This window comes from Ochotona princeps, chromosome 2, assembly GCF_030435755.1.
Source record: "Ochotona princeps isolate mOchPri1 chromosome 2, mOchPri1.hap1, whole genome shotgun sequence".
In the NCBI taxonomy this organism is placed as follows: Eukaryota; Metazoa; Chordata; class Mammalia; order Lagomorpha; family Ochotonidae; genus Ochotona; species Ochotona princeps.
In genome coordinates this window covers 114,836,996-114,862,071 of record NC_080833.1, presented here as the reverse complement: position 1 = coordinate 114,862,071, position 25,076 = coordinate 114,836,996, and the positions used below count along the sequence as shown (strand labels likewise).

The window sequence follows — 25,076 nt, the reverse complement described above, 5'->3', positions numbered from 1 at the left end:
TGGGGGCGTGCCGGACTTGCCTTGTAGAATTTCACGTTAACCGCTTTGGTGCCAAATGGGAGAATGGCCATAACCTACCCTGCACTTGGGGGTGGAAGGAACCCTCCTGGGGCGGGCTGAATCCTGCGTTCTCCAGTTCCAGCGTCCCAGGCAGATCCAGATAAGGGTGACAGCCCTGGAGGCAGGGCCTCATGAGGTTTGGTTGTAGAGAGAACAGATAGGGACACTGGAGCCAGTCCTCAGGGAGGTGGATCCACAAACAGCTTTTTGATGTTAGCAACAGATGGGGCCTACGGGAGACTGGGCCTCCCGGCAACATCCTATGTTTATCAACAGGGGTTCTTGGGTGTCTCCCCCCATGGCCCCAAGCTTCCTGGGAGCTTCAAGGGCCTCCCCTGCATTCCTTCTTTCCCTTGCCATGGGAAGACCTCACACGTGCAGAGCCTTCCCAGGGCCTTCCCCCTGGACTGTGAGGCATCCTGACCTGCTCAGGGGGGGTCCCAGAAGGCCCCTTTCCGCCACCCAATTGGACCCAGTATCTCCATCCACTAGGCGGACATGCAAACATGGATATGACTTTTTCTTAATAAATTACCGCCACCCAATTGGACCCAGTATCTCCATCCACTAGGCGGACATGCAAACATGGATATGACTTTTTCTTAATAAATTTATTCACAAAAAGTGAGATTGCAGAGGGTCTGGGGGCTGTACACGGGCTAGGGGCCTGGTGAGCTCTGTACAGGGGGCTGGGAGACAAGGGAGCCTCCAGGGAGAAAGGGTACTTTTAATAAAAAAAATAACAGGAGCTACAACCACCCCCTCCCCCCTCCCTGATTAAAAAGACACAAAAATAGACGTCTCTGAGGTAAATGGGGTGCCTAGGGCTTAAGGGTGTTGAAAGGGTTTCACAGGTGCCAGGGCTTGAAGGGGCAGTCACAGGCACCGGGGCGGCTCCTGCATCAGCTGGTAGAACAGCACGTAGCCCTCACTGGAGGCCACCTGGTTTTCACTGACAGGGGAGACACTAGGAAGACAAGGAGAAAGGGCTTGCTCCACCTCTGTGTAGTCTCTCGTCCCCAGCAAGACTCCAGCCCAGCGCATCCGGGAGAGACCGACCCCAGGGCGCCCTTCACCTGGGACTGATTCGGCTCCCCCAGTGGCCCTCCCGGATGGGGAAGGGGTCAGGGCTGCCCCGGGGACTGACAGAGGTGAACAGCGGGCTGTTCTCACCGAGAATCATTGTAGACGTGCCAACCAGTCTGGCACCGGCACAGGGCTGTGTAGTGGCCATAGTGGACGCTGCCCGAGTGGTTGCAAAGGGCATACAGCTGGTACACAGGGCTTCCTGGGGGTGAGGAGGTTAGGGAGGATTCATTAGCAATAGAGCAATGCCCTCCCCCATCCCCTGCCCTCATAGTTCCAAAGGACCTTCCCCACCAGACTCACCGGCCTTGTCACTGGCGAAGTCTCCCAGGCTCAGTCGCTGCAGTGGGAAGTCGACACCGACGGAACTTTTCTTGATGGAGCCTCGGGAGGTGGAAAACCGATTGAGATCTAAGCCCTGGTTAAGGAATTTTGGGGAGCTGGTGGGGGTAGGAGGGGGTCTCTATCGGGGGCTGTGGTCCTGAATACTGTTCACCCCCTTCCCCAACACATACTGCAAGTGCTGGAAGGAAGGGGGCCAGTAGGCTTTCCCCAGTGGCCAGCCTCTGCAAGGGAGTGTATGGGAGATATCCTAAGAGAAGAAGACACTGACGGTTAGGATATGGAGCACGAGGATTCGGGGGAACCTTTGTACTGTCAACTTTTTGGTACTCCGGGTTTTCTGCCGACACCGGTCACACACCTGGATAAACACCACAGAGTGTTAGGTCAGCATGCTCCTCGTGCCAGCTGGCTTTTCTGACACCCCAGTCCCCACAGGAATGCTCCCCGCTCCTCTTGTATGCCCTGAGCCATGCCCCTTTGTTCCCTCGGACCAGGGAGTGCTGGGATGTACCATGTGAGGGCTTTCCACATGGAGGCATCATGCAGTGCCTAGGAGTTCCCCCTCCAGTCCCACCCTCCTTACAGCGCTCATGACCCTTCCACGTACTGGGGCATTCTCCAGCTCCAGCTCTTCCTCCTTGGTGAAAAGGCTGAAACAATCCCGTAGAGACACCTTGCCCCCAGCAAATCCTTTCTGCACGGAATGGGGGAGGGCAGGGAGGGGAGGTCAGTGTGCTCTCAGTTTCCCGATTTTTCTTATTTCCGCTCCAGATACAACAGGAAGCCTGCCTGCCCACACTCTGGGGGTGGCTAGGGTTGGGTCACAGAACCCATGTCCCATCCACCCCTGGAATCCTCTGGAATCCCACCTTGGGGATGGGCAGGGACAGGTCACAAAAAACCTCGAAGGTCGTGGAGCGATACCCACAGGCCTGGCACTTGAGACAACTTTTCAGCTGGCCCACAAACAGATCTGGACAGAAGCAGAGGGACAGAGCAGAGAGTCACCGCTGGACGCACGAGACATCCAATCCCTTTCTCCAACACCGGTCTCCTCTCGCCCCAGCATCTGGCCTGCCAGTTCCCAGGTCCCACTACCACCACTCCAAATGAATACTCCACACCTGTCCCCTTTTCGTCATTCAGTCTTGTTCTCACTCCCCTTAACAGTGTCAACTGTTTCTTATTTTTCCCGAGCCTGTGCGCCCACCTCCACTCGTTTCCCCCATGCTTTCTGTCCCATTTCATACCCACAATCTTGCTGTCTTCTCGCTCCAGGTAACGTTTCCACATTAGGTTGGCTCGGTCATCATCACTACCACAGATCAAGGAAGTAGGGAGCGCCCATGAGATGGCAGGAGCACTGGGAAACCCCTCCACCCTGAACAGGATCCTCAGGGCCCTAGGCCTGCCCCACACCCAGCTCCTGCCCCAAGCTCCTAGGACAAGTCAAATAATGCTTTAAAGGACTTTGGAGGGGGGATCTGAGCTGAAGAGAAACGTATACAGGGTCAGGGCATGCTGCCTTTCTCCTGCCGGCTCCACACCCTTTGCATGAATTCTGCTATAAACTGTCCCCTCCCCTAGGGCTCTCCTCTGGCCCCACCTGTGCCCCTCAGTCTTCCTTCCTTTTGCTTCTGCATGGGTTTCTTACACTATTTTCCATGCTAAAGGGTTTCCCAGACCTCCCAACTCCAACCTTGACTAGCTGCAGTCTGTGGAGGCTGAACGCTGCTGCCGAGCTGCTGAGGACGGGAAGGAAGGGCCAGCAGCCCTTACCTTAGCTCAGGTTCCCCTAGCAGAGCCCCTCCTCGGCAGGGTGGAGAGGGAGTGGGCCCGCTGGCCAGGATCGCAGGAGTCCGGCGGCCTCGGCGGTTGATTTCAAGGTGCAGCCGCTCCATGAGGAGCTTCAGGAACTCTTGGGCATCCTGCTGGCTACAGCCAGACAGAGTGTGTGGGCCACCATGTGACCTTGCCCCAATACAATCCCCACTTGCAAGATAAAAATGTCTTGAGGTTTAGAAGAACAACTGCCAAGACCCCTGCTTGAGGGCCTGACATGACCAGCTCTCCCACCTGTATCCAGAGAAGGAGGGAACGTATTTCTGGAAGACGGCTCGGAATCGAGTAGGGTTCACAGCTTCGCAGGAGTCAGGGTGCCAGAGGGCACCAATCACATCTGCAAAGGCTGTCGGGATAAAAGTGGGGAAACAACGATTAACATCTGGGAGAGGCCAGCAGAAGAGGGTTCATACGGTGGTAGGAAGCCTGTGACAAAAGTAGGCACTGGGGAAAATGGATACGGCCAGATCCAAGGGCTCGGGACCACTAGCACAGGCAGAGCAGGGGCACAGGACTTCACTGCAGGCTGTGGGAGTTGGTGCCCCCACCTTCAGTGAGCTCTTGGGCTCGGCCCCCTCCAGGCACCTCTTGCCGGAAGTCCCTCCGCAGACAGAAGTCCCGAAGAGGCCGGGTGCTGCTCAAACACTGTAGCACGGCGTTCAGGAAGCACTAGGGGAGTGGGAGGGAAGTGACACTGCCATCAGGTCTTCAGACCACTGTCCCGGGAGCCCCAAGAGGGTGTCAGGACACACAGAGGTGTTTCCATCCACCCCCTGCCACACACACACAGTTCCACATTGTTTCTAGAAAAGCACAGAATGGCTCTCACCGTGTTGCCCAGGTTTCGCAGGCCTACGTGCCCAGAGCCCAGAAGCAGCGTGTGATGAGCCTAGGGGAGGAGCCCACAATCAGCAAGCTCCCATACGCTCTGCTTTCCTCTGCACAGGAGTTTCTCAGCAGCAGGCTGCCCACTGCCTCCCCCGCCTCACATGTGCTTCCCCCACCAACTCCACCCCCGCCCTCCCTGGGTACCGCAGTCTCCCTACCTCATTGGCCAAGAGCAGCAGGCCCATCACGGCCGAGTGCACCACAGACTCGGCCACAGCTGTCCCACCTGTCCCCCACTTACTCCTCTGCCCGGATAGTCTGCGTTGCAGCTCCTGGGGCAACTCTCCAAGCACTGGCATTGTTGCCCAAGTGCTCCCCACCCCCACCCTGCTACCCCCAAAACCCCCTCCTGCCCCCGTGGCCTCTTCCTGCTGGCTCCAGCTGCGATCTGCCCACTCAGCTCAGAAAATGGGCAACCACACTAGCTGAGATGTTCTTAGCCCGGCCCCTCTTCGGCTCCAGGGACTAATTAAGTCTGCGCACAGTCCTCGTAGGAAGGAGTACTGAGGGACAGCAAAGGCCTGGGGACCCAAAGAGAAGAATTTGGAATAGCTGGGTGAATTCCCTGGGAGCCAAAATGGCACGGCATGCTGGAAAACCTGAAAAGGGCCTAGGTGACTCTAGAATAAAGGAGGGGCTGACAGAGGAACTTGGAGAGCAGGCGAGCAGGAAAGCCACAGGATGGTAAGAAAGCTGGAGTGGAGGCGTACAGGAACAGGGGTATAGCAGGCCCACGTGTGTTGCCTCACCATCTTGTCATTGGAGTAGAAAGGCTCTGAGGGCCGGGCAGACAGCACGTGGAAGGAGCCGTGGGAAGGAGGGGTCTCTGTCCGAATGCTGAGCAGGGTTGGGGGGCCGGGGAAGCCCCCGAGGCGGCGGAGGGAGGTGCTGCGTCTCAAAGTAGGAGGCTCTGGCCGCAGTGCCAAGCGGCTCAGGGCAGCCCCCAGCTCACTGGCACCACGGTGCCCTCCTAAGGCAATCCCCATCGGACGCAAGTCCCCACTGCTCACAGACTTGGAACGTGTTAAGTTGGTCCGGGATGGCAGAGGCAGAGCCACAGTTGGGGGAGGTGAGCCAGGCAGGGGAACCCCATGATCAGCCCGCAGGGGCCCTCTGGGCCGAGAGCCTGAGGTCCGTCCCCGTCCCAGCTCCAGTTTCTTGAGTCGTTCATCTGGAGGGCCTGGCCGGGGAGGCAGAGGTCGTAACATGGGGTTTGGCCCAGGGACTGGGGTGCGGCGCTCCTTGCTGCGAGCCCGAGGGGCAAAGGGTAGCTTGGATCCCACTCGGGGCTGCACACTAAGAGGTGGCTCTCGGGTCCGGCCCAGGCGGTGTTCAGAGGCCTGGGGCATTGTGGACACCACAGGCTGGACCTGGGAGGAGAAGAGAGGATCAGTATTTGAGTATGAGAGATGGGAAACCCAGGTTACCATCCATGCAACTGTGAGAGCAGAAATCAATTAGTGTATCACCAGTCCAGACCTCAGGGCTTGGCACAAAGTAGATAATTAGCATCCCTTTGACCAAGCAAACGAGTGAATGCCAGCATTCTTGCTATACCTTCCAACCCCCTCCCTGAAAATGCAGCTTTATTGGGACTATTGCTAGCTTCTGCTACTGGGTGGTCTTTATAAAGCATCTGAGACCACAGCAAGGGTGGTCTTTATAAATTATCAACAAGATCATAGCAAGGGCTCTCATACCTGGCTAGCCAAGTGGAATGTGTTCTGGATCACATAGGACCGGGGGTCAGATGTGAGTGCGGGTGTATGGGTAACAGCTCAGAAGACAGCATATTTCCTCCTCAAGCCCCTGGCCCTCCTCGTTGCAAATGAAGCCGACTACATGGGTGACTTGCGATCCATTCCCTCCCCCACTTCCAAGCGCTGACACTATGTCAGGGCTCAGTGGGGGGGGGGGGTAGGGTGGGAATGGTCCTGCAAGGAGGAGCAACTCCTAGACCCCCTTATCTCTGCACCTCTCCCACCTCAGCAGGGTTTTACCCGGATCCGCCCCCCTCGAGGGCAGAAAGGCCGCGGCCGCTGATTGGCTACGGGTCCGGCGCGTATTCCCCGCGGTCGGGGAATGCTGTTCCTCCAGTCTCCTTCTCCCAGGCCCCGCTGGCTCCGCCGGCGCCTCTGCCTTTGGGGCGAGAGTCCTCTTGGGTCTGGAGCAGTCTTCTCGCGGCCCTCCATTGCACCACCTCCCCCAACCCCAACGCCATAACACCCCGGACCCGTACCTGTCCCCCGGTGAGGCGGCGGGGGAGGCCAGCTGGGGCCAGGCCCCAGCTCAGGGCCACCCCGTTTTGCCCCCGAGCAGCCCCCTCGCGGGCCTGGCTGCAGCTTTAGCCGCAGTTGTTGCCCAGATCTCTCCCGCCGCAGGGGCTGCCGCCATCTTTGTTGGTCCCGCCCGGCCACCAGCCACCGGCTTCACCGTCTCTCAGAGCGCCTGCGCACCGACGCTCGGCGCCCTCCCACCCACCTCCTTGGCGCTTGCGTGAGCCCGCCCCGCTGGCTCGGCCGCCGACACCGTGGAAACGCGGCCAACTTTAGGACCGCTAGTTCCCAGCCCTGCCCAGAATGGTCTTTAAATCACTGCTCCAAAGTGAGTCTCGAGGTGTAGGGTCCCGTTGCCCTCTCCGTGGCCCACAGGGACGCAGATCCAACAGAGCTAGACTTGCAGCACAGATGTTTCGCAAACAGTGGTGTGAGTGTGTCCGGCTGCAGGCCTGGGTCTAGGCTGCAGAACAGTGGAGAAGCATCTAGCACTCCACACAGGGATGAGAAGATCCCTGGAGGGCAAGGAATGCTGGCTCTGCAAAACCATTTTTTAAGCTTCTTGCAGACCACAGTCGTGGGGCGAGGCATGGCTCACCGCCAACAGCTGAAGGCAGGTATCAGCAGCGGGGAGAGCAGTCATTTTTCCCTTCCTTGTCCAGCTACCGACCACAGCATGTTACATTTCCCTCCTCCTTCCAACCTACTACAGTTGTTCTCGTGCCTCTGTTAAAAGCCCCCAAGGAGAACCACCGGCGAACAGAGAAAGCAGCTTTCTATTTTATTGATGGGTTGTTTCCAAACACAAAAAAGACCATATACTCACTTTCAGTTACCCCTATGCCTCCAAGATCTCACACAGTTCCACCTTAGGAGAGAATAAACATTGCCTCTTGGATTTCCAAGGCTCAAATCCTTCCTTTCCCTGTGCAGCCTAATTTAGCAACTCAAAAGATACTGTGTATATGCGCCGCCCCTAGCAATGCCTGCTGCAGCTACTTAGTAACATCCAGAGGAGGGGGAGTTGGGAGGAAGCAGTCAGATGAGTGACAAGAGTGATGCACAGGGAAACAGGATGGTAGCCTCTTAAAGGTCCCCGTGTCCCTCCTCAGGGACTTCGTCTTTCATTGGCTGCATTTCTCTTTGTGCTGAATCACGCCCTTCTGGATCAGATCAGGGATTTCCACTGCCAGCCATGGCCCCAGCTGCAAGACAAGGGAGACCCTGTGAGATGAACAGCCCTGCAGTCAGTGCCTCTTATTCCACAACTCGCTCCCTGCTGGAGGGAATGAGCCCAGCGGACAGTACTGGAATTCCTTGTTTACCTTTGGCTCCTTTCCCCCTACCTTCCAGAGCCTCCCCTTCCTATAATATGTACATATACAAACTTACCCCCAGAGCCATGAGATGAGCTAGTCCAAACTTGGGCACATTCCTGGCCCACAAAGGTTTGAAGTGATCTGTCAGGCATATTTTGCCACCCCTGTGAGAGATACAAGAGGAAGGCGTTGACCTGTGCAGCTTGTCGTAGCACAGGAAGACTACCAGGGTTCTTAGGATCTTGAGCCTGGACCAGGGACAGGAATTAAGAACAAGGGCAACGAATATTCTGGCCAGGCTCATCTGAGGGAGGCGCAGAGCCTTTCTGATCAGAGGACTGGGAAAATCTCCGAGTTCTTCCTCGGAACTTTCTAGGGCCCTTTCCCATATTCCATGCAGTCCTACCTGTACATCTTGGCTGTCTTTCCATCCAGCTCGGGGACTGCAATTTCTGGAGCAGTAGTGGGATATGTGATAGGAATCTGGAGGAACCACAAAGTATTAGGAAAACAGAACAGGCCAGCAAGGAACTAATCTAGGCAAACACTTATTCCCTGGCTGAATGAAAGTGTTCAGCAACCTCCCCAAGCAGCATGTACCTGCCAGGAGATAAGTCATTATACCTTACACTTGCTTCACACTTCAGCTTTCCCCTCCCATTTGAGGTGTCCCTTAGTCCTTTCAAGAAAGATGAACTTGGTAACAATCACCCACCTCCCCTTCCACTAACTTTTCTATCTCCCACTCCAACACACTCACGTCAAACTCGATGTCAAACTCATACTTGAGGAGGTCATGGATGTACCAGCATTTTCCAAACCACCTGTAACAAAGATCAAACCTCAGTGCAATTTTCCCATTTTTCCCACACTCAATAACATTTTGGCTTGGGCCACCAGCCTGGACGATTCACAGGGTGGGGGAACAAGGGAACTGCGAGTCTGTGAGAGTGGAGACAGTCAACATGAAGCAGGGAGGCGCTCTGGCCACGGGGCTTTGGGATATGAAGTTGCTTAAGATGGGTAAGACTCCCACTCCATACCTCCCAAGAGGGTCTGCCTACCGAGTCCCTTCCTTGTTGGACTCCAGTCGGAACCAATCATTGTCCGCATTCTTGTTGTTCTCCACATACTAAAACCAGAGAATAAAGTCTATTAGGGGGAGTTGGAGCCAAGGGCAATTCCTCCACCCCTCCAAAAGTGTTTGATCACTTTTTTTTTCCTTTTTTGTATATTTTCTCAGCTTTTCTGACAGAAGCAAAGCTGAAGACAGAGCTACAGTTGGCAAGCGGGGGGTTTGCAAAGAGCAGCGAATACAGTAGTTGGGTTCCACTGAATCTAGTAGGCACAGAAAATTTGATGATATTATCTGCATTCTATTTAACTTCTTTTAAGATTTATTTTTTATGCATTGGAAAGGCAAGTAATAGGGGAAGAGAGGGAGAAGTAAACATCTGTTGGTTCACTCCACAAATGGCCAGAATGAAACGAGCGGGGCCAGGCTGAAGCCAGGAGCTAGGGGCTTCTTTTGGAGTCTCTCATGTAGGTACAGCAGGTCCCAAGCACTTGAGCCATCTTCTGCTACTTTCCCAGGCATATTAGCAGGGAGGTAGATCAGAATTAGAACAGGTTAACTCAAATCTGTGACCACATAGGATGCTGGTGTTGCAGGCAGCAGCTCAACTGCACTACACTACAACCCAGCCTCTCAATCTCACTTCTAGTTTTTCACTCAACCCCAGCTCATTTCATGGTATACTTCCCCCCGAAGAGCAATGTTAATCTTGGTTTCTACTAACACCCCAATTTTTATCTTTAGCCTGGATCGTCCTTAGAGAGGGATAGGGAACCAAGGACTATTGGAATATTTATAACATCATCCATGGGCCATTTAAAATTATCAACTTGAGGGTCCAGCACCATAGCCTACCAGCTAAAGCCCTCGCCTCAAACGCACTGGAATCCCATATGGGCGCTGGTTCCAATCCCGGCAGCCCTGCTTCCCATCCAGTTTCCTGCTTGTGACCAGGAAAAGCAGTCGAGGATAGCCCAGAGCTTTGAGACCATACACCCATGTGAGAGATCCAGAAGAGGCTCCTGGCTCCTGGCTTCGGATCAGGTCAGCATCAGCTATTGCGGCCATTTGGGGAATGATTCAGCTCTTTTCTGTATATCTGACTTTCCAACAAAAATAAATACATAAATCTTTTAAATTAAATTGTCAACTTGAAAGCAGCCCAGGAGCTGCTGTGACGGCACAGTCAGTTAAGTTGCTGACTGAAGCACTGGCATCCCATATGGGAGCTGATTCAAGTCCCAGATGCTCTACTTTTTTTTTTTAAAGATTTATTTATTTATTTATTTATTTTATTAAAAAGCTACTCATGTTAGTATGCTCAGCTGATTTTTTTTAAAGATTTATTCATTTTATTACAAAGTCAGATATACAGAGAGGAGAGATAGAGAGGAAGATCTTCTGTCCGATGATTCACTCCCCAAGTGAGCCGCAACGGGCTGGTGCACGCGCTGATTTGAAGCCAGGAACCAGGAACCTCTTCCGTGTCTCCCACACGGGTGCAGGGTCCCAAAGCTTTGGGCCGTCCTCGACTGCTTTCTCACACCACAAGCAGGGAGCTGGATGGGAAGTGGAGCTGCCGGGATTAGAACCAGCGCCCATATGGGATCCCAGGGCATTGAAGGCGAGGACTTTAGCCGCTAGGCCACGCCGCCGGGCCCAGATGCTCTACTTTTGATTCAGCTCCCTGCTGATGACACCTAGGAAAGTCACGTGGAAGACTATGTGGAAGGTTCCAGGCCTGTTTCAGCCATTTGGGGAATGAATCAGCAGGTGGAAGATCTCAGACTCTCTGAAGCTTTGCCTTTCAAATGAATCAACACATAACCACATTTTTAAATTAGCTCGTGACAGATTTACTGAATTTTGAGTCCCAACTGCAGTTGAATTGGCAGGTCTAGATCGAGGGAGTTCATTTTTTCTTTTTTTTTTTTTTAAAGATTTATTTATTTTTACTAGAAAGTCAGATGTAAAGAGAGGAGAGACAGAGAGAAAGATCTTCCATCTGATGATTCACTGCCCAAGTGGAGTCATGGAGTCATCCTTTGGGCTGTCCTCTATTGTTTTCCCAGGCCACAGGCAGGGAACTGGAAGGGAAGCAGAGCACCCAGGACACGAACTAGCACCCATATGGGATCCTGGTGCATGCAAGGCAAGGACTTTAGCCACTAGGCTACGGCTGGGCCTGACTACAGGGTTTCATGGGCCTTATATGTCCTGGAGTTTGGATTTTCCTCTCCCCTGCCCTAGAACTTCAGATTAGAGTATTCAACTGTATGCTGAAATTTCAACCTTCATTTCACAGGCACCTAAAACTCAGCACTCTCACCTGTTCCTCTTCTTCATCCTGGGAGCCAGCCCTAGGCTTCCCTCTCTTCATGATGGCCTGATGATGACTGTACCTACTGAACATTCTGCAGTGCCACCTTCCTCTCTATCTCACGACTGCCTTGTTTGGATCATCAATTCATGACAACATCCTTACTTGTGTTCTACCTTCAATCTTACTCCAGCCAAGAGCATTTTTCTTTTCTCAATCTCTGATGTCATTGTGACTGACATAAAACCAAATCTGACCCTGTTATTCTTCAGCTTAAAGGCTTTACCAAAGCCTCCAAAACACAATTCAAGTACTGAGATCTACCTCCCTAGCCTAGGTTCCCAGTCCCTGCTTCACCCTGGATGCTCCAGCCCTCTGAAGAGCTCCATTTCTTCATCTACATCAAGCCATTTCTAGCTTCCACACCGTTATTCACAGTGTCCTTATGCCCAACAGAAGCCTTCTCCCACCTGTGTTTTACAAGCTAACTTATGTTTACCCTTCAAACCTCAGTTCAATCATTACTTCTTTCAGGAAGCCTTTTCTGACCAAACTCATCTTGAATTAGTTATCTGTCCTCATGCTCCCATAACATACCAGCCATTTCTGGGTCTGTCTGTTGCCTCTCCAGTCAGTGTTGTAGGATATTTTTGTCTACATTATTCAGTTTTGTATCCCCTCCCTAGCTGCAAAGAAGCACATAATAATTTTCCCCCTGCGGGAAATGAATGCATGCAGGGCGTATGAAGCATTTAGAGACCACTACATGGGAGGTGAATTTCCTTTTCTTTCCACAGTAGGAAGATTAGCTGAGAAGTCTTTCTCTAAATCTGAGCTCCGATCTGCACGTCTCTGCAACGAATACACTTGGATTTTCAGCCATAAAGAGCGTCTCTGCCTCGGGAGGCATGCAAGGAGCAGAAACAGTTAAACTTGGGACCCCCAGACCCCCACTCCCCGAAGTACTTTGATTGCCTCTAGCAGAGTGAATACCAGAGTCAGAGAGACACGTCACCTTCCGGAGAGGCGTGTCCCTAACATAACCGGTATATTTAATCGAAAAGTCTGGCCCCACGGCGCTCCTAACCTAAGCTGTTCTGCCGCCTCCCCACCATCCCTCCTTAATAATTCCTCAGCCCGCAAATCCCGTTTCTGTAAATTTGGGAGGTAAAATATCCAAAACCGGAAACAGCTTCCGCACGGAACCTATTCCTGAGGACACCCAGTTACCGGCAACGCCTCTGGAGACGCGGCTGGTGGTAGAAATACAACTGACCCGGATAAGGGACTGATATTCCTCCTTCAGTCGCTGCACCCACAACTCCCGATCTCGGGGTCCGGCGTTGGTCTTCAGCACTGGGATCTCAGATACAACACGTCGTGTTGCCTCGTCCGCCATCTTGGGCCAGGGCAGAAAGGCAACACGGAAGTGGTGCTACCTGTATTTAGGCTCAGATACCACCATCTTTACTATGGGCAGATGAGGAGTTACGTCTCTTTTAAGACTCTGTATGTAATCTAGTTCCTCTTGACAAAGACAAATTAGTAACCTGGTCACCCGCTGATGGATACATCAGGAAAACTGAATGGAAACGGATTGCTGTTTCTGGAATATAATACCTGTCATTAAAATCACTGCAGGAGGCTCAAGGGTAACTTCCGTTCATGCTCAGAATAGCGACCTCAGAAAACTTTGGAACACCTCCCCAAGCCTGAGAGTTAGAATTTCAGGCTCTTCTAAGGCACCTTCAGGCTTCCTAAAACGCACAATTTGAGTGCATCCCCCCCCCTTTTTTAAAAAAAAAAAAGATTTATTCATTTTATTACAGCCAGATATACACAGAGGAGAGACAGAGGAAGATCTTCCGTCCGATGATTCACTCCCCAAGTGAGCCGCAACAGGCTGATGCGCGCCGATCCGAAGCCGGGAACCAGGAACCTCTTCCGGGTCTCCCACGCGGGTGCAGTGTCCCAATGCATTGGGCCGTCCTCAACTGCTTTCCCAGGCCACAAGCAGGGAGCTGGATGGGAAGTGGAGCTGCTGGGATTAAAACCGGCGCCCATATGGGATCCCGGGGCTTTCAAGGCGAGGACTTTAGCCGCTAGGCCATGCCGCCGGGCCCGAGTGCATTCCCTTTTAAGAAACCTTAGTGTACATATAGTCCTGCTGAGGTGAGAGACTCCAAATAAACTATTCATCAGAAAGATGTTAAACTGGGAAATTATTAGAAACCAAATCAAAGCATAGTACATTCCTACCATTTCTGCCCAGAAGAAGTAAGACTTTGAAATTAGGGAATTCTTAATTACTATTCTTAGCCCAGAACAAGCATTCATTGACTGAGTTCTAGACCGTTTTTTGAATGGAAATTAACTCATCCAAAACCAAATCGTGTCTTTCTACCACCAGTGTTTAGTACACAATGGTTATTCAGTAACCTTTTGGAAAATTCTGTGTCTTGCATTTGGTTTCAAAACCTAAACACTGACCAGCATTTTGGAAAAGCAAGTTAAGTCACTTTCTGCATTGCCACCCCAGATGGGATCATCTGGGAGCATCAGTTGGAGTCCTGGCTGCTCCTCTTGTTAGTCCAACCAGAAGCTACTCCTGAAGGAACCGAGTTGATCCGAAAACAAAGAAACTTATCACAAGTCAGGAAAAACTAAACAGCAGATTATGGTTGGAAATATTATGTTGGGGCTTTTAATTGATTGGGATGATACTCTGCCGGCACTACCTTCAGACCAGAGATGGTCTCACCAAGAAACCATTGAACTTACCAGGACAGTAAGATGCTGGACTTTATCCTTGGTAAATACCTCCAATGAAAGAATGTCAACTGAATTTGAACTATGGAAATGCAACAAGGTGGAGCAATCCGCTGTGGGGGGAGGGTGTGGGGAGGGGCAGGGGGAATCCCAGTGCATAAAAAATGTATCACATAATGCAATGTAATTAATTTAAAAAATGAAATGCAATAAAAAAAAATCCCAGTGCTATTTCTCCTTCCTGCTTGCCTCCAGCCATCAACAACAGAAGAGAGCTTCATTAGCCTCAGTGCTATCTTTACCAACTTCAAACAGACACTCCCATGCAGAAATATTTTAAAGGCCGAGTCTGCACAGAAGGTCTACACCTTCCACGAATACACACTGCAAATACATCTGCCAATCTAACCTGCTATCACCGAGGACATCCCCGGAGGCTGAAGCTCTTCACCAAAACCAACCTAAAAGGCTGCATATTCCCGCGAGCCTCTGACACAACTCAAGCTACTTTCCAAAAGGACTTTTGATAAGTAACTTCTCTTTTTAAAGTAACTTTAATTAAAGTAACTTTACTTAATAAAGTAACTTTAATACTACTTGAAATGGGACTCAGCACGGCCCCTTGCCTTGTCTCTTTCTTTCAAAAAATTGTCCATGCTCAAATGCAGAAAATTTCTGATCAAACCTTTACCCAGCTCCGCTTACAGGGCTTTCTGCTTCTCCTAACCAACCATTCTTCCCCCAACCACTATGAGATCATTGCTTAGATGACCCAACACCCCAGTTCATCTCGAAGAAACTATGGAGAATAACTCCCTTTTTCCTTTATATAGAACTTAGGGAGGAATGTGAAGAGGGACTCGACAGTGACCCCAAGACTGACCCCAGTATGCTGGACTCAGGGCCACCTTGAATGCCTATTTACCCATTACTACTACCTTAAATCTCCTTGGTCTCAGCTCCCTTAAGGTTCACTTGCCTAAGTAAGCTTAGTGGCCTTCCAGTTCAAACCAAGTGCCCCACCAATCCTCTGCGTCCACCTACAGCCACATCTGCCAATCCCTGAGCTTGCATACCCACCTTGAGGCTATAAAGATGCCTCTTTGATTTCTTTCTCTCCCATCTCCTGCTCTCTCTTTCTGCTCTTCTCTTCTCCTCATCCTCTTCTTTGCTCTTCTATCTGTCTCTCTCCACTCCACTTTCTCTCTGCCCCACAGCTTCTTCCCTTGCTGAAATAAAGGCCCCTCATATGGCTCATCTGCTGTGTCTGGTGTCTTAGGTTTGTGCAAAAAGCTAATACTTCTTCTGAGATGAACTTCTGTGCCCATCTTTCACAGGACCAGTCAGGGTGATTCTGAGCCCCCAAATAAAAGACCTCTCTCTATCTATCTCTATCTCAGATTTATTTATTTTTATTGGAAAGGCAGATCTACAAAGAGAAGGAGAGACAGACATAAAGATGTTCCATTTGTTGTGCCGGATTTTGAAATCCCCAGATAATCATGAAGTCTGAAGTCAGTGCTGAGGCATAAAGGTGGTTTATTCAGGTTAATTTAGGTCTCCCAGCCACCTCCCCCAGCCCAGCATGGCTGGGCGGGGGAGGGGCAGCCGCAGCTGAGGCTGCTCAGGGAGGACAAAAAGAGAAGGAAGAGCGATCCAGAGAGTGCTCCAGAGCCCATGTCCCCCAGTTCTTATACATTTTAGGCTATTAATTATACAGTCATGATTTAGCAGGCTTCTATTGGTGGGTTTGAAGCAAGTAACTTTCAAAAAGTACAAATCGATGAGCCATAGGGCGGTGAATCTTATCAAACACCAGGTACTTCCTTCCTGAGGAGTGGTCTGCCTACGTGACCTGCCGGGTGTCACATAGACTATCAGGCCTGGAGTTCACACAGCTCCCAGCCAAGCCATTAAGGCAGAATCACAAAAGGCAGAAAACTCCAGGTTCTTCACATCCACTAGTTCATTCATTCCACAAATGGCCATAGTGGCCAGAGCTGAGCTGATCCGGAGCCAGGAACCAGGAGACTTCTCTGGGTCTCCCACATGGTTGCAGGATCCCAAAGACTTGGGCCATCTTCTGCTGCTTTCTGAAGCCATAAGTGCCGGACTGAATCAGAAGTGGAGCAGCTGGAACACAGACCAGACCCCATATGGTACACTGGCAAGGAAGGCAGAGGATTAGCCTGTTGAGCCACTGTGCATTCTCTTCCTCCTCTCCCTCCATCTCTTTCTCCCCATCTCCGGCCATAACTATGCCTTTCAAATAAATGTTTTACACTTGATTTTAGCCAAAAGGCCGAGAAGCGATCAAATAAATGTTTTAAAAATATTTTTAAATCCTAAACACACTAGTTTTAATTCTAATCTAAATGTCTTGTTTATTCAGTGAGTTAGTTCCTGCATTTGGCAATAATTTTGGACCTAGCTCTAGCAATCAGCAAATTCATTCATCTACAAATTTGATAAGCATGCTACCTCTTGTGTAATAATCCTAGCTGAAACCTCTGTTGAGAAAAGTGCTGAGAGCAAATATTCTTTTCTAGTTCTGATTTTAGAGGGAACATGAGCCAGTCTTTCTCCCTTGAGTATGATGTTATTTGTGGTTTACTTTTAAAATTATTTAGTTTTTTGTTTAAGATTTATTTATTTTTATTGGAGAGTCAGATATACAGAGAGGAGGAGGAGAGACAGAGAGGAAGATCTTCCATCCGATGATTCACTCCCCAAGTGCCTGCAACAGCTGCAGCTGAGCTGATCCGAAGCTAGGAACCAGGAGCCTCTTCCGGGTCTCCCATGAGGGTGCAGAGTCCCAATGCTTTGGGCCATTCTCAACTGCATTTCCAGGCCACAGAGAGCTGGATGGGAAGCGGGGCCTCCAGGACATGAACTAGCACCCATATGGGATACTGGCGCATGCAAAGCAAGGACTTTAGTGACTAGGCTACTGCGTCTGGCCTATTTGTGGATTTTGAATAGATTATCACATTCAGGAATCCCCTATTTCTGGTGTGTTCCCAGTTTTTATTATAAATGAATGGCAGGATTTTTTTTTTTAATTTAATGATTTTCTGTGTGAATTGAGGTGATTGTATGTTTCTTCTCTTTTGTTAGCATGCTGTATGTCTCATGAAAGCTTGCAAAAACACCAAGGCAAAGCTCTGTAATAGCTCGCTAAGATGTCTCTCCCAGGTCATTCCATTTTGGGTGTTTGCACATGGTGTGGTACAGAGAGAAGAGGTTTGGCATGAGGTTTTGCAATTTAATTGTGATAAGACTTTGGAGAGTTAGTTTATCTCTGTGAAATGCATTTTTTCACCCTTAAAAGGACATTAATAATTCTTTTAAGGCTATTATGACTAGAGATGCAATAACTCCCCACTTATTCACTTAACAGACATTCAGGAAAAAATTTAGGTAAACAGGAGCAGCTTTCAAACATTTATGTAATAGTGAAACCAGTTTTGCAAAATCTGAGAGCATGAAAGTGGCCAATGGTGAGCTTCTGTTGTCCCAGTGCAGGCTGGGGCCTGTTAGCTCCGAGAATACTCTCCCCAGTGACAACCATTCAATGTATTTCACTAGGTTTTTAATTATATTTAATATTCTGGAAATGCAACCAAGGTAGGTTTTGGTTATTGATGTTGTTAAAACTTAATGCTATTTCTGGCACAGATTAAATACTCAATCAATATTTTTATTGTTAGTAAATACCTTGATACATAAGATAAACCTATAAAATGTCTTTTTTTTTTTTTTTAGAAAATTTATTTATTTTGATTGGAAAGCCAGTTATACAGAGAGGAGGAGAGACAGAGAAAAAGATCTTCTGTCCTATGAATCACTTCTCAAACACGGCAACAGCTGGTGCTGTGCCAGGGTCCGTGCAGTAGGTGTGAATGACACAAAGGTGTGAAGAGAACAGCTCCCTGCATGGCAGGGCCCAGGGAGCTTCCAGCTGTTTGGCAGGGCCCGGCGGATTTCTCTCTGACCACCTTGATGCAGTCTCACCACCCTTTTGCATGGACACTCAAGCACCCCACTAAGAATCCTGTAATCTATTGAGGCATTGTTTGCCCCTGTGAGATGGCTTTGGCAAGTAATATCAGCTTGAGAGTCAATGTTACTGATAATGTCTTGGTGAGTGGGCCTTTAACTGCACACAGGAGTACAATCAAGCCCATGCTGTTTCCAGACACCTTATTGTGTACCTACCCATTGCCATAAAATCTGGCCCGGACATTTAGCATGCTTCTTGGGAAATGGCTTGATAAGAATTTTACAAACTAATGGAAATGATGGGAGTATGGGTTAAGACTGTCAGGACAAAAAATATAGCTACTGGGACCCTAAAAGCTATCTTGTTACTGGGACCCTAAAAGTTATTTTGTTACTGTGACCCTAAAGGCTATCCTGTTACTGGGACCCTAAAGGCTATCCTGCTAAGGCAAAAAATATAGTTACTGTGACCTTAAGGGTTAGCCTGTCCTTGCAACTCTTTAGAACATAGAAACTGTAGTTGCTTTAGCTGCTTTCACAATTTCTAACTAGAGGAAATATAGGCTGATTTCACTAACATCATAAAGATATACTTTTGATTATTGTTTGATCACTTATGAGGTTGTAGAACCTGCAGTTGTAGAAGAACTTAATGTTTGAACCTTTTGTCTTAGATCTTTGTTTTTTTCTCTTTTGATGTATTCCTCACATTAAGTGATGGATAGTTGTAGAATAAGAATTGTAGTAATAGTGTATTACTGAATAAGATGTGTTGTCTACTGAGAAATTCTTGGCTACAACATTGGAATGGATAATACCCTGTCTTGAGGTGAAACAATTTGTAGAATTGTCTTTGGAAACACTCACTTGTCAGTTGCAGAATTGAAACTTAAATGGAGTAAACTTGGCTCATTGCTAATTACAATTCTTTCCGCCGTTATAACTCTTGCTTTACTTGTTCAGATAACAAACTGTGTGAGCTTGCTGACCTAATGGCCTTTAGTGCCAATGGCCCATAATCCCCCATAGACCAAGACCCCGGATTTACTAACCCATACATAATTCAAGGTAGGGGTCTGGTTGTCACAGGCGACGCCTAGGTTAGAGCCCAGACCTGAGGAGAGCGGATGAAGACTGGCAAACAAAGATAAGCAAGGAATGTAGGATCCTTCCTCAATCATTTCTCAAGAAGTTGTAAATTGTGCCCCCCTGAAGCTATGTCAAAATGCCCCTAAAAGAAAACCTTGTACTGCTTCTGTATAAATAAAACGGACAGCTTTCTTGCAAGGTCCACAATCATCAAGGAATCCTAGTGGTCCGTCTCTCCTTTCTTTCTCTCTTCTTCTTTCTACGCCTATCTCACGCACCCTTCTCGAGCTCCGAACTCTCGGCTGGAGCTGGACTCCGGCAGTGCTGAGCCAAACTTAAGCTAGGAGCCTCTTCCGGGTCTTCCACATGGATGCAGAGTCCCAAGGCTTTGGGCCATTCTCAACTGCTTTCCCAGGCCACAAGCAGGGATCTGGATGGGAAGCAGGACTGCCGGGATTAGAACCGGTGCCCATATGGGATCCTGGCACTTCAAGGTGAGGACTTTAGCTGCTAGGCTATGGAACCCGGCTCGAAATGTTGTCTTTTTTAAAATATTTATTTATTTTTATTGGAAAGCCAGATATACAGAGAGGAGGAGAGACAGAAAGATCTTCCGTCCAATGATTCACTCCCTAATGATTCATTCACTACCACAACGGCCGGTACTGTACCAATTTGAAGCCAGGAGCCAGGAGCTCTTCCGGGTCTCCCACACAGGTGTAGGGTCCCAAGGTTTGGGCTGTCCTCAACTGCTTTCTCAGGGAACAATCAAGGAGCTGGATGGGAAGTGGAGCTGCCGGGATTAGAACCAGCATCCATATGGGCTCCTGGCATGTTCAAGGCGAGGACTTTAACCGCTCAGCTAATGCGCCGGGCCAAAATGTTGTCTTTTAAAGCTGTATGTTGGGCCTGATGCGGTATCCTAATGGCTAAAGCCCTTGCCTTGCATGTGCTAGAATCTCATATGGGCACTGGTAGGTATCCTGGCTGTTCCACTTTCCTTCCAGCTCCCTCCATGTGGCCTGGGATAGCAGTTAGGACAGCCCAAAACCTTGGAACTCTGTACCCACATGGGAGATCCTGAAGAAACTCAACTGAGCTCCAACTGTTGCAGCCACCTAGATACTGAACAAGCGGATGGAAGATCTTTGTCTCATTTTCTCTCTGTAAATCTGACTTTCCAATGTTTAAAAAAAATCTTTTTAAAATAAAGTTATAAAGCTGTATGTTGTTTTTGTTTCATTGGTTTGAAAAATTACATTGAATCATTTAGTGAAGTAGAGGTTGTATATATGAAAATACAGAATGTTGTCTCAGGACCAGTATTGTGCTGCAGTAGGTTAAGCTGCCACCTGTTACGCCAGCATCCCTTAGGGGTACCAGCTTGAGTCTCCTGGCTATTCTGCTTCCAGTCAGCTTCCTGTTGGTCCGTCTAGGAAAGCAACAGAGGATGGCCCAAGTACTGAGGCCCTATTTCTGTTGTAAGCATAGTTATATCCCCTAGAGTAAGCTTCATTTCTTGAAGCTTATTTGAGAAGAGAGAAATTTTCCGTCCACTGGTTCATTTCCCCACCTGCCTGAAAGAGCCAGGTGAAAGCCAGGAGCCTAATCGTCATCCAGGTACTACACAGGAGTGGCAGAGAGCCACATCCTTGTGTACTGGGAGTGTGCATTAGCAGAAAGCTGAAATCAGAAGCAGAGGTGATAGAACTAAGTTCCAGGCACTCAGTATGGGCTGTGAGTGTTCCCAAAGGCTGCTTAACTCACTGAGCCGCAACGTCCATTTCTTTTAGAGAAAAGCTTGGTTTAAATGGTGGAATTTAACATGCTCTTTCTTTTTTAAAATTAAGATTTATTTATTTATTTATCTATTAAAAATAGAGTGACAGAAAGAAAGAGATCAACTTGGTCATTTATTCCCCTAAATGGCTGAAATAATAGCTCAGGGTCAGGCCAGACCAATCTGAAGCAGAGTGATTTGAACTTGAACCTGACTCTGATATAGGATTCTGGCATCACAGTCAGGGATTTTACATGCTATGCCACCACACAGGCCCTGGATTTAGCTTCCTCGTGTTTGAAGTAATTCTCACATCAAGAGATCAGAAGCAAGGAAGCGGGTGTTTAGCCTAACAGACACCGTGTCCCATATTGGAGTGCTCTGACTTGATTCGAGCTTCTCACCAGTGTGGACCCCAGGAGGCAGCAGTGCTAGCTCAGTTCATCAGGATTCTGACATCCACGTAGAAGACCTGAACTCAGGTTTGCTCCTGGCTTTAAGCTTCAGTGTCAGCCTGCTCTGCCACTGCAGGCATATGGGAAGTGAACCAGCAGATGGAAGCTCTCTCTCTCAAATAAGTGAAAAATAACAATAAAAAATTTCAAAGAGATCAAAATCATGGGCAACAGAAGATACTGCTCCCTTTCCTAATAGCAAACTCTCTTTAACTACCTAACAAACCAGCAGTTCTTTTTTTTTTTTTAAAGATTTATTCAGTTTATTACAAAGTCAGATATACAGAGAGGAAGAGCCTCCGTCCAATGATTCACTCCCCAAGTGACTGCAACGGGCCGGTGTGCGCTCCGATCCAAAGCCGGGAACCGGGAACCTCTTCCAGGTCTCCCACGCGGGTGCAGGGTCCCAAAGCATTGGGCCATCCTCAACTGCCTTCCCAGGCCACAAGCAGGGAGCTGGATGGGAAGTGGAGCTGCCGGATTACAACCGGCGCCCATATGGGATCCCGATGCGTTCGAGGCGAGGACTTCAGCTGCTAGGCCACGGCGCCGGGCCCTAAACCAGCAGTTATTAATAGTTATTTGCCTCCAGTAACATAGACTTCTTTTCCCATAATAGTTATCTTTACTAAAAAACTACTGATAGAATTGGTTGCAGCCAGCACTGTGACTGGAGCCTATATGAGTCAATGCAGACTGACCAGAGAGTTACCTTACGGCTCATCATACAGCTATCTTTGAACATGTGATGTACGTGAAGCTCTAGGGTGCATGTTAAGGCACATGCTCAAAGCCCTTTCCTCATTTCTTTCTTCTACACCTGTTCTGTGCTGTTAGTTTCTACCAGTAACTCCTCATCTATCCTCACTCCATAAATACTCAAATCCCTTTCTGAGGGGGTGGGAGAGATGGAGTTAGGTTTGGATGTTATTTTGCTTGTCTTTTTGCAGGCCTGCAATAATAAACATTCTCTTCCTTAGAAGATGCATTCAGTATTTTTGCAGTATGTGGGATGTGTGTGTGTGTACACACACACACACACACACACACGTGGGTAGGATTGCTGCATGACAAGAAGAGTCAGGAAAAGACTGAGAGTCACCATTTTTCAGAGGAAGAATTTAGTCATGAGCCAATGTTTATGGTATGCTTACCATGTTCCAGGCACTGGAATACAGCAGTTGTGCAAGACAGGCAGAGTCCTGTCCTCATGAAAATTACTCTAAAACAGCTATAAAAAGGACTTGTAGGAGATTAATGAAATTACTCAATCCTAGGAAATGCACTGACGGCAGGCTATTGTTGGCAGGGCTAGGGCAGTTGCATGCATGAGGAGCGCTTGAATATGTAGCTGAAAGTTCCATTGTCAGTCAACATGAGAGAAGGTAGCTCCTAGGAGAGGAGGGAAGATAAATACCACGTTAAGCAAAGAACTTAGGATGAGGAAAACAGGGAGACTTTAATTTATTCTTTAAATTTTTTTAATATATTAGAATAAATAAACATTTATTTATTACTGCCATCTACTGCCTTACTTCCCACATGCCCCAAATCTACACGTAAGTAGGAAGAATTTGGTTATTTAAGCCATTTCCATCATCTGCTAGGGTCCACATGAGCAGGAAGGTAGAACCAGGAGCTGGGGGTCTAACCCATATACTCTAACAGCAGGTGTAGGCATCCTGAGCAGCATCTGAGCCAGCAGAGCAAATGCTCCAAATGTCTTCTCGCTGGTCTTTAAGGCACTGTTCTGCACTCAAGTACGCTGGAAGATGTTTCAGGATGGTGAATGGATTGTGGGCTCTGTGATGGGGAGACTGTAAGGGTTCATTGTAAAGGTGACTGTACTCCTGGAAGTCTGGAATCTCCAAAGAGATACCTGCATCCTGTTAGGAGCAAAGCTCCTGTTTCCTGAAAGGCCAGGAGGCAGGCAGGAGATAGGGAGAATCTTGGAGTTTTTGGATTTGCAGGAAAGACACCTAGCTTCGAGGCATGCTGTTTTATTACTGTCTGCGTTGAAGTGATATGATCAGGACTCCCAGGCTTATACGCTGTCAATTCCTGTCACATGCTTTCTGTTTTGTGTCACTGCTAGCCCCTAATCATGTACTTGCTCACTGTCACGTAGCTTTTGATTCTTTTACTATTAAAAAAAAACCCATGATTATTTTCTTCGGGGTGCTTCTTGGTTATGGCAAGAAGTTGCCCCTTGGACTAGACAATAAAATCATCTCACTCACCTTGGAGTCGCTCGGATTCATTGAACCCCAACAGGAGACATCCTCCTGGAGAGGATCAGTGTAGATGAGTAGCCAATTTGGAATAATTTTTTTTAACCCTGAAAACATTAGCAAATAATTATTATAAATTATAATTTGTTTTCTGTTACACTGTAGGAAACTGGATTCACATTTGGAATCATCTGGTACAGAAAAAAATATTTTTTGAAGATTTATGTATTTTTATTGGAAAGGCAGATCAGATTTAACAAGAGTAGGAGAGACAGAAAGACCTTCCATCCACTGATTCAATCTCCAAGAGGCTGCAGTGGCCAGAGCTGATCAGATTTGAAGCCAGGAGCCATGAGCTTCTTCCATGTCTCCCATATGGCTGCAGGGTCCCAAGGCTTTGGGCCATCCTCGACTGCCTTCCCAGGCCACAAGCAGGGAGTTGGATGGGAAGTGGAATAGCTGAGACATGAACTGGCACTTGATGGCTGCCCAGGGCACTGGAGATGAGCGGCTGGTCTGCTCCGGACCCGGCATGTCTCCCAGGCTTCAGCCTGGAACAGGAGGGGCCACAGGAGCCAGTCACCGGATTCCAGTTGACCAATGGCACACCTGAATGGACATTCCTTACATAGTTGGGGCACAGACAGTCCCTTTGCCTGCCCACATGTCTATAGGAGTATAAAACTGCTCCACACGTATCTCAGCTGCCCTTTTCACCTCCCTCTTCCTTCCCCTCTGTGCAAAGAGGGCCCAGGAGCAGATTTTCCAATAAAGCTTCCATTACAACTCTGAACAACTTGTCAATATTATTCCACCAGTGGGTGGGCGGTCGGTGGTCATCAACTAACAGCACTCATATAGGATCCAGGCTCTGGCAGGGTGAGGATTTAGCCAGAGAGCCATCGTGCCGGGCCTTGATAGAGAAAATTTTTAACATGCACAGTAATTATTATGTGCTATGCACTATTCTAAAAGCATAGTATTCTTTTTTTTTTTTTAAGATTTATTTTTATTACAAAGTCAGATATACAGAGAGGAGAGACAGAGAGGAAGATCTTCCGTCCAATGATTCACTCCCCAAGTGAGCGCAATGGTCGGTGCTGATCCGATGCCGGGAACCAGGAACTTCCTCCAGGTCTCCCACAAGGGTGCAGGATTCCAAAGTATTGGGCCATCCTCGATTGCTTTCCCAGGCCACAAGCAGGGAGCTGGATGGGAAGTGGAACTGCTGGGATTAGAACTGGCGCCCATATGGGATCCCTGATGGTTCAGGGTGAGGACTTTAACCACTAGGCCATGCCCGTATTCTACATGGATTCAGGAGTCCAAGTACTTGAGCCATCTTCAGCTGTTTTGCTAGTCCATAAGCAGGGAGCTTAATTAGAAGTGGAGCAGCCAGGACTAAAACTGGCACCCACATAGTATGCCAGCGCTGGCAATCAGAGGATTAGCTTGTTGGGCCTGGTGCAGTGCCTAGCGGCTAAAGTCCTCACCTTGAATGTGCTGGGATCCCATATGGGTGCCTGTTCTAATCCCGGG

At 48.9% G+C, this 25,076-nt stretch overlaps 2 protein-coding genes across 5 annotated transcripts; both read right to left on the bottom strand.

Annotated features, from left to right (window-relative positions):
• Positions 1-654: 654 nt before the first annotated feature.
• On the bottom strand, positions 655-6,660 carry USP21 (ubiquitin specific peptidase 21). 4 transcript variants are annotated; one of them, XM_058660525.1, is made up of 14 exons: positions 6,461-6,660; positions 6,222-6,360; positions 4,971-5,591; positions 4,163-4,222; positions 3,882-4,002; positions 3,568-3,679; positions 3,271-3,426; positions 2,742-2,806; positions 2,361-2,464; positions 2,099-2,185; positions 1,760-1,849; positions 1,450-1,564; positions 1,234-1,348; positions 655-1,027 (listed from the first exon to the last, which is right to left on the bottom strand). In XM_058660525.1, exons 3-14 carry the CDS (start codon positions 5,568-5,570, stop codon positions 937-939), a joined length of 1,716 nt encoding a protein of 571 aa, XP_058516508.1. In that variant the 5' UTR covers positions 5,571-5,591; positions 6,222-6,360; positions 6,461-6,660; the 3' UTR covers positions 655-936. The 4 variants fall into 4 exon arrangements, with proteins under 4 accessions (XP_058516508.1, XP_058516507.1, XP_058516509.1 ...); XM_058660524.1 differs by lacking the exon at positions 6,222-6,360; XM_058660526.1 differs by lacking the exon at positions 6,222-6,360 and having other exon boundaries at positions 1,450-1,557; positions 1,771-1,849.
• Positions 6,661-7,255: 595 nt separating this feature from the next.
• On the bottom strand, positions 7,256-12,697 carry UFC1 (ubiquitin-fold modifier conjugating enzyme 1). The gene is made up of 6 exons (XM_004589102.4): positions 12,488-12,697; positions 8,881-8,948; positions 8,577-8,640; positions 8,223-8,299; positions 7,890-7,980; positions 7,256-7,702 (listed from the first exon to the last, which is right to left on the bottom strand). The coding sequence occupies exons 1-6, from the start codon at positions 12,608-12,610 to the stop codon at positions 7,622-7,624; spliced, it is 504 nt and encodes a 167-aa protein (XP_004589159.1). The 5' UTR covers positions 12,611-12,697; the 3' UTR covers positions 7,256-7,621.
• Between the last annotated feature and the right edge of the window lie 12,379 nt (positions 12,698-25,076).

Bases quoted from the DNA above. Each gene is read 5' to 3' on its own strand.
- USP21 (XM_058660525.1), bottom strand. From the start codon at position 5,570: ATGCCCCAGGCCTCTGAACACCGCCTGGGCCGGACCCGAGAGCCACCT. The intron at 3,427-3,567 runs GTGGGAGAGCTG...GTCTGGCTGTAG, and splicing joins CCCTCCTTCTCTGGATACAG to CCAGCAGGATGCCCAAGAGT. The intron at 2,186-2,360 runs GTGGGATTCCAG...CATTCCGTGCAG, and splicing joins TGTCCCTGCCCATCCCCAAG to AAAGGATTTGCTGGGGGCAA.
- UFC1 (XM_004589102.4), bottom strand. From the start codon at position 12,610: ATGGCGGACGAGGCAACACGACGTGTTGTATCTGAGATCCCAGTGCTG. The intron at 8,641-8,880 runs GTAGGCAGACCC...TCTTTGTTACAG, and splicing joins TCCAACAAGGAAGGGACTCG to GTGGTTTGGAAAATGCTGGT. The intron at 8,300-8,576 runs GTGAGTGTGTTG...TGGTTCCTCCAG, and splicing joins AGTTTGACATCGAGTTTGAC to ATTCCTATCACATATCCCAC.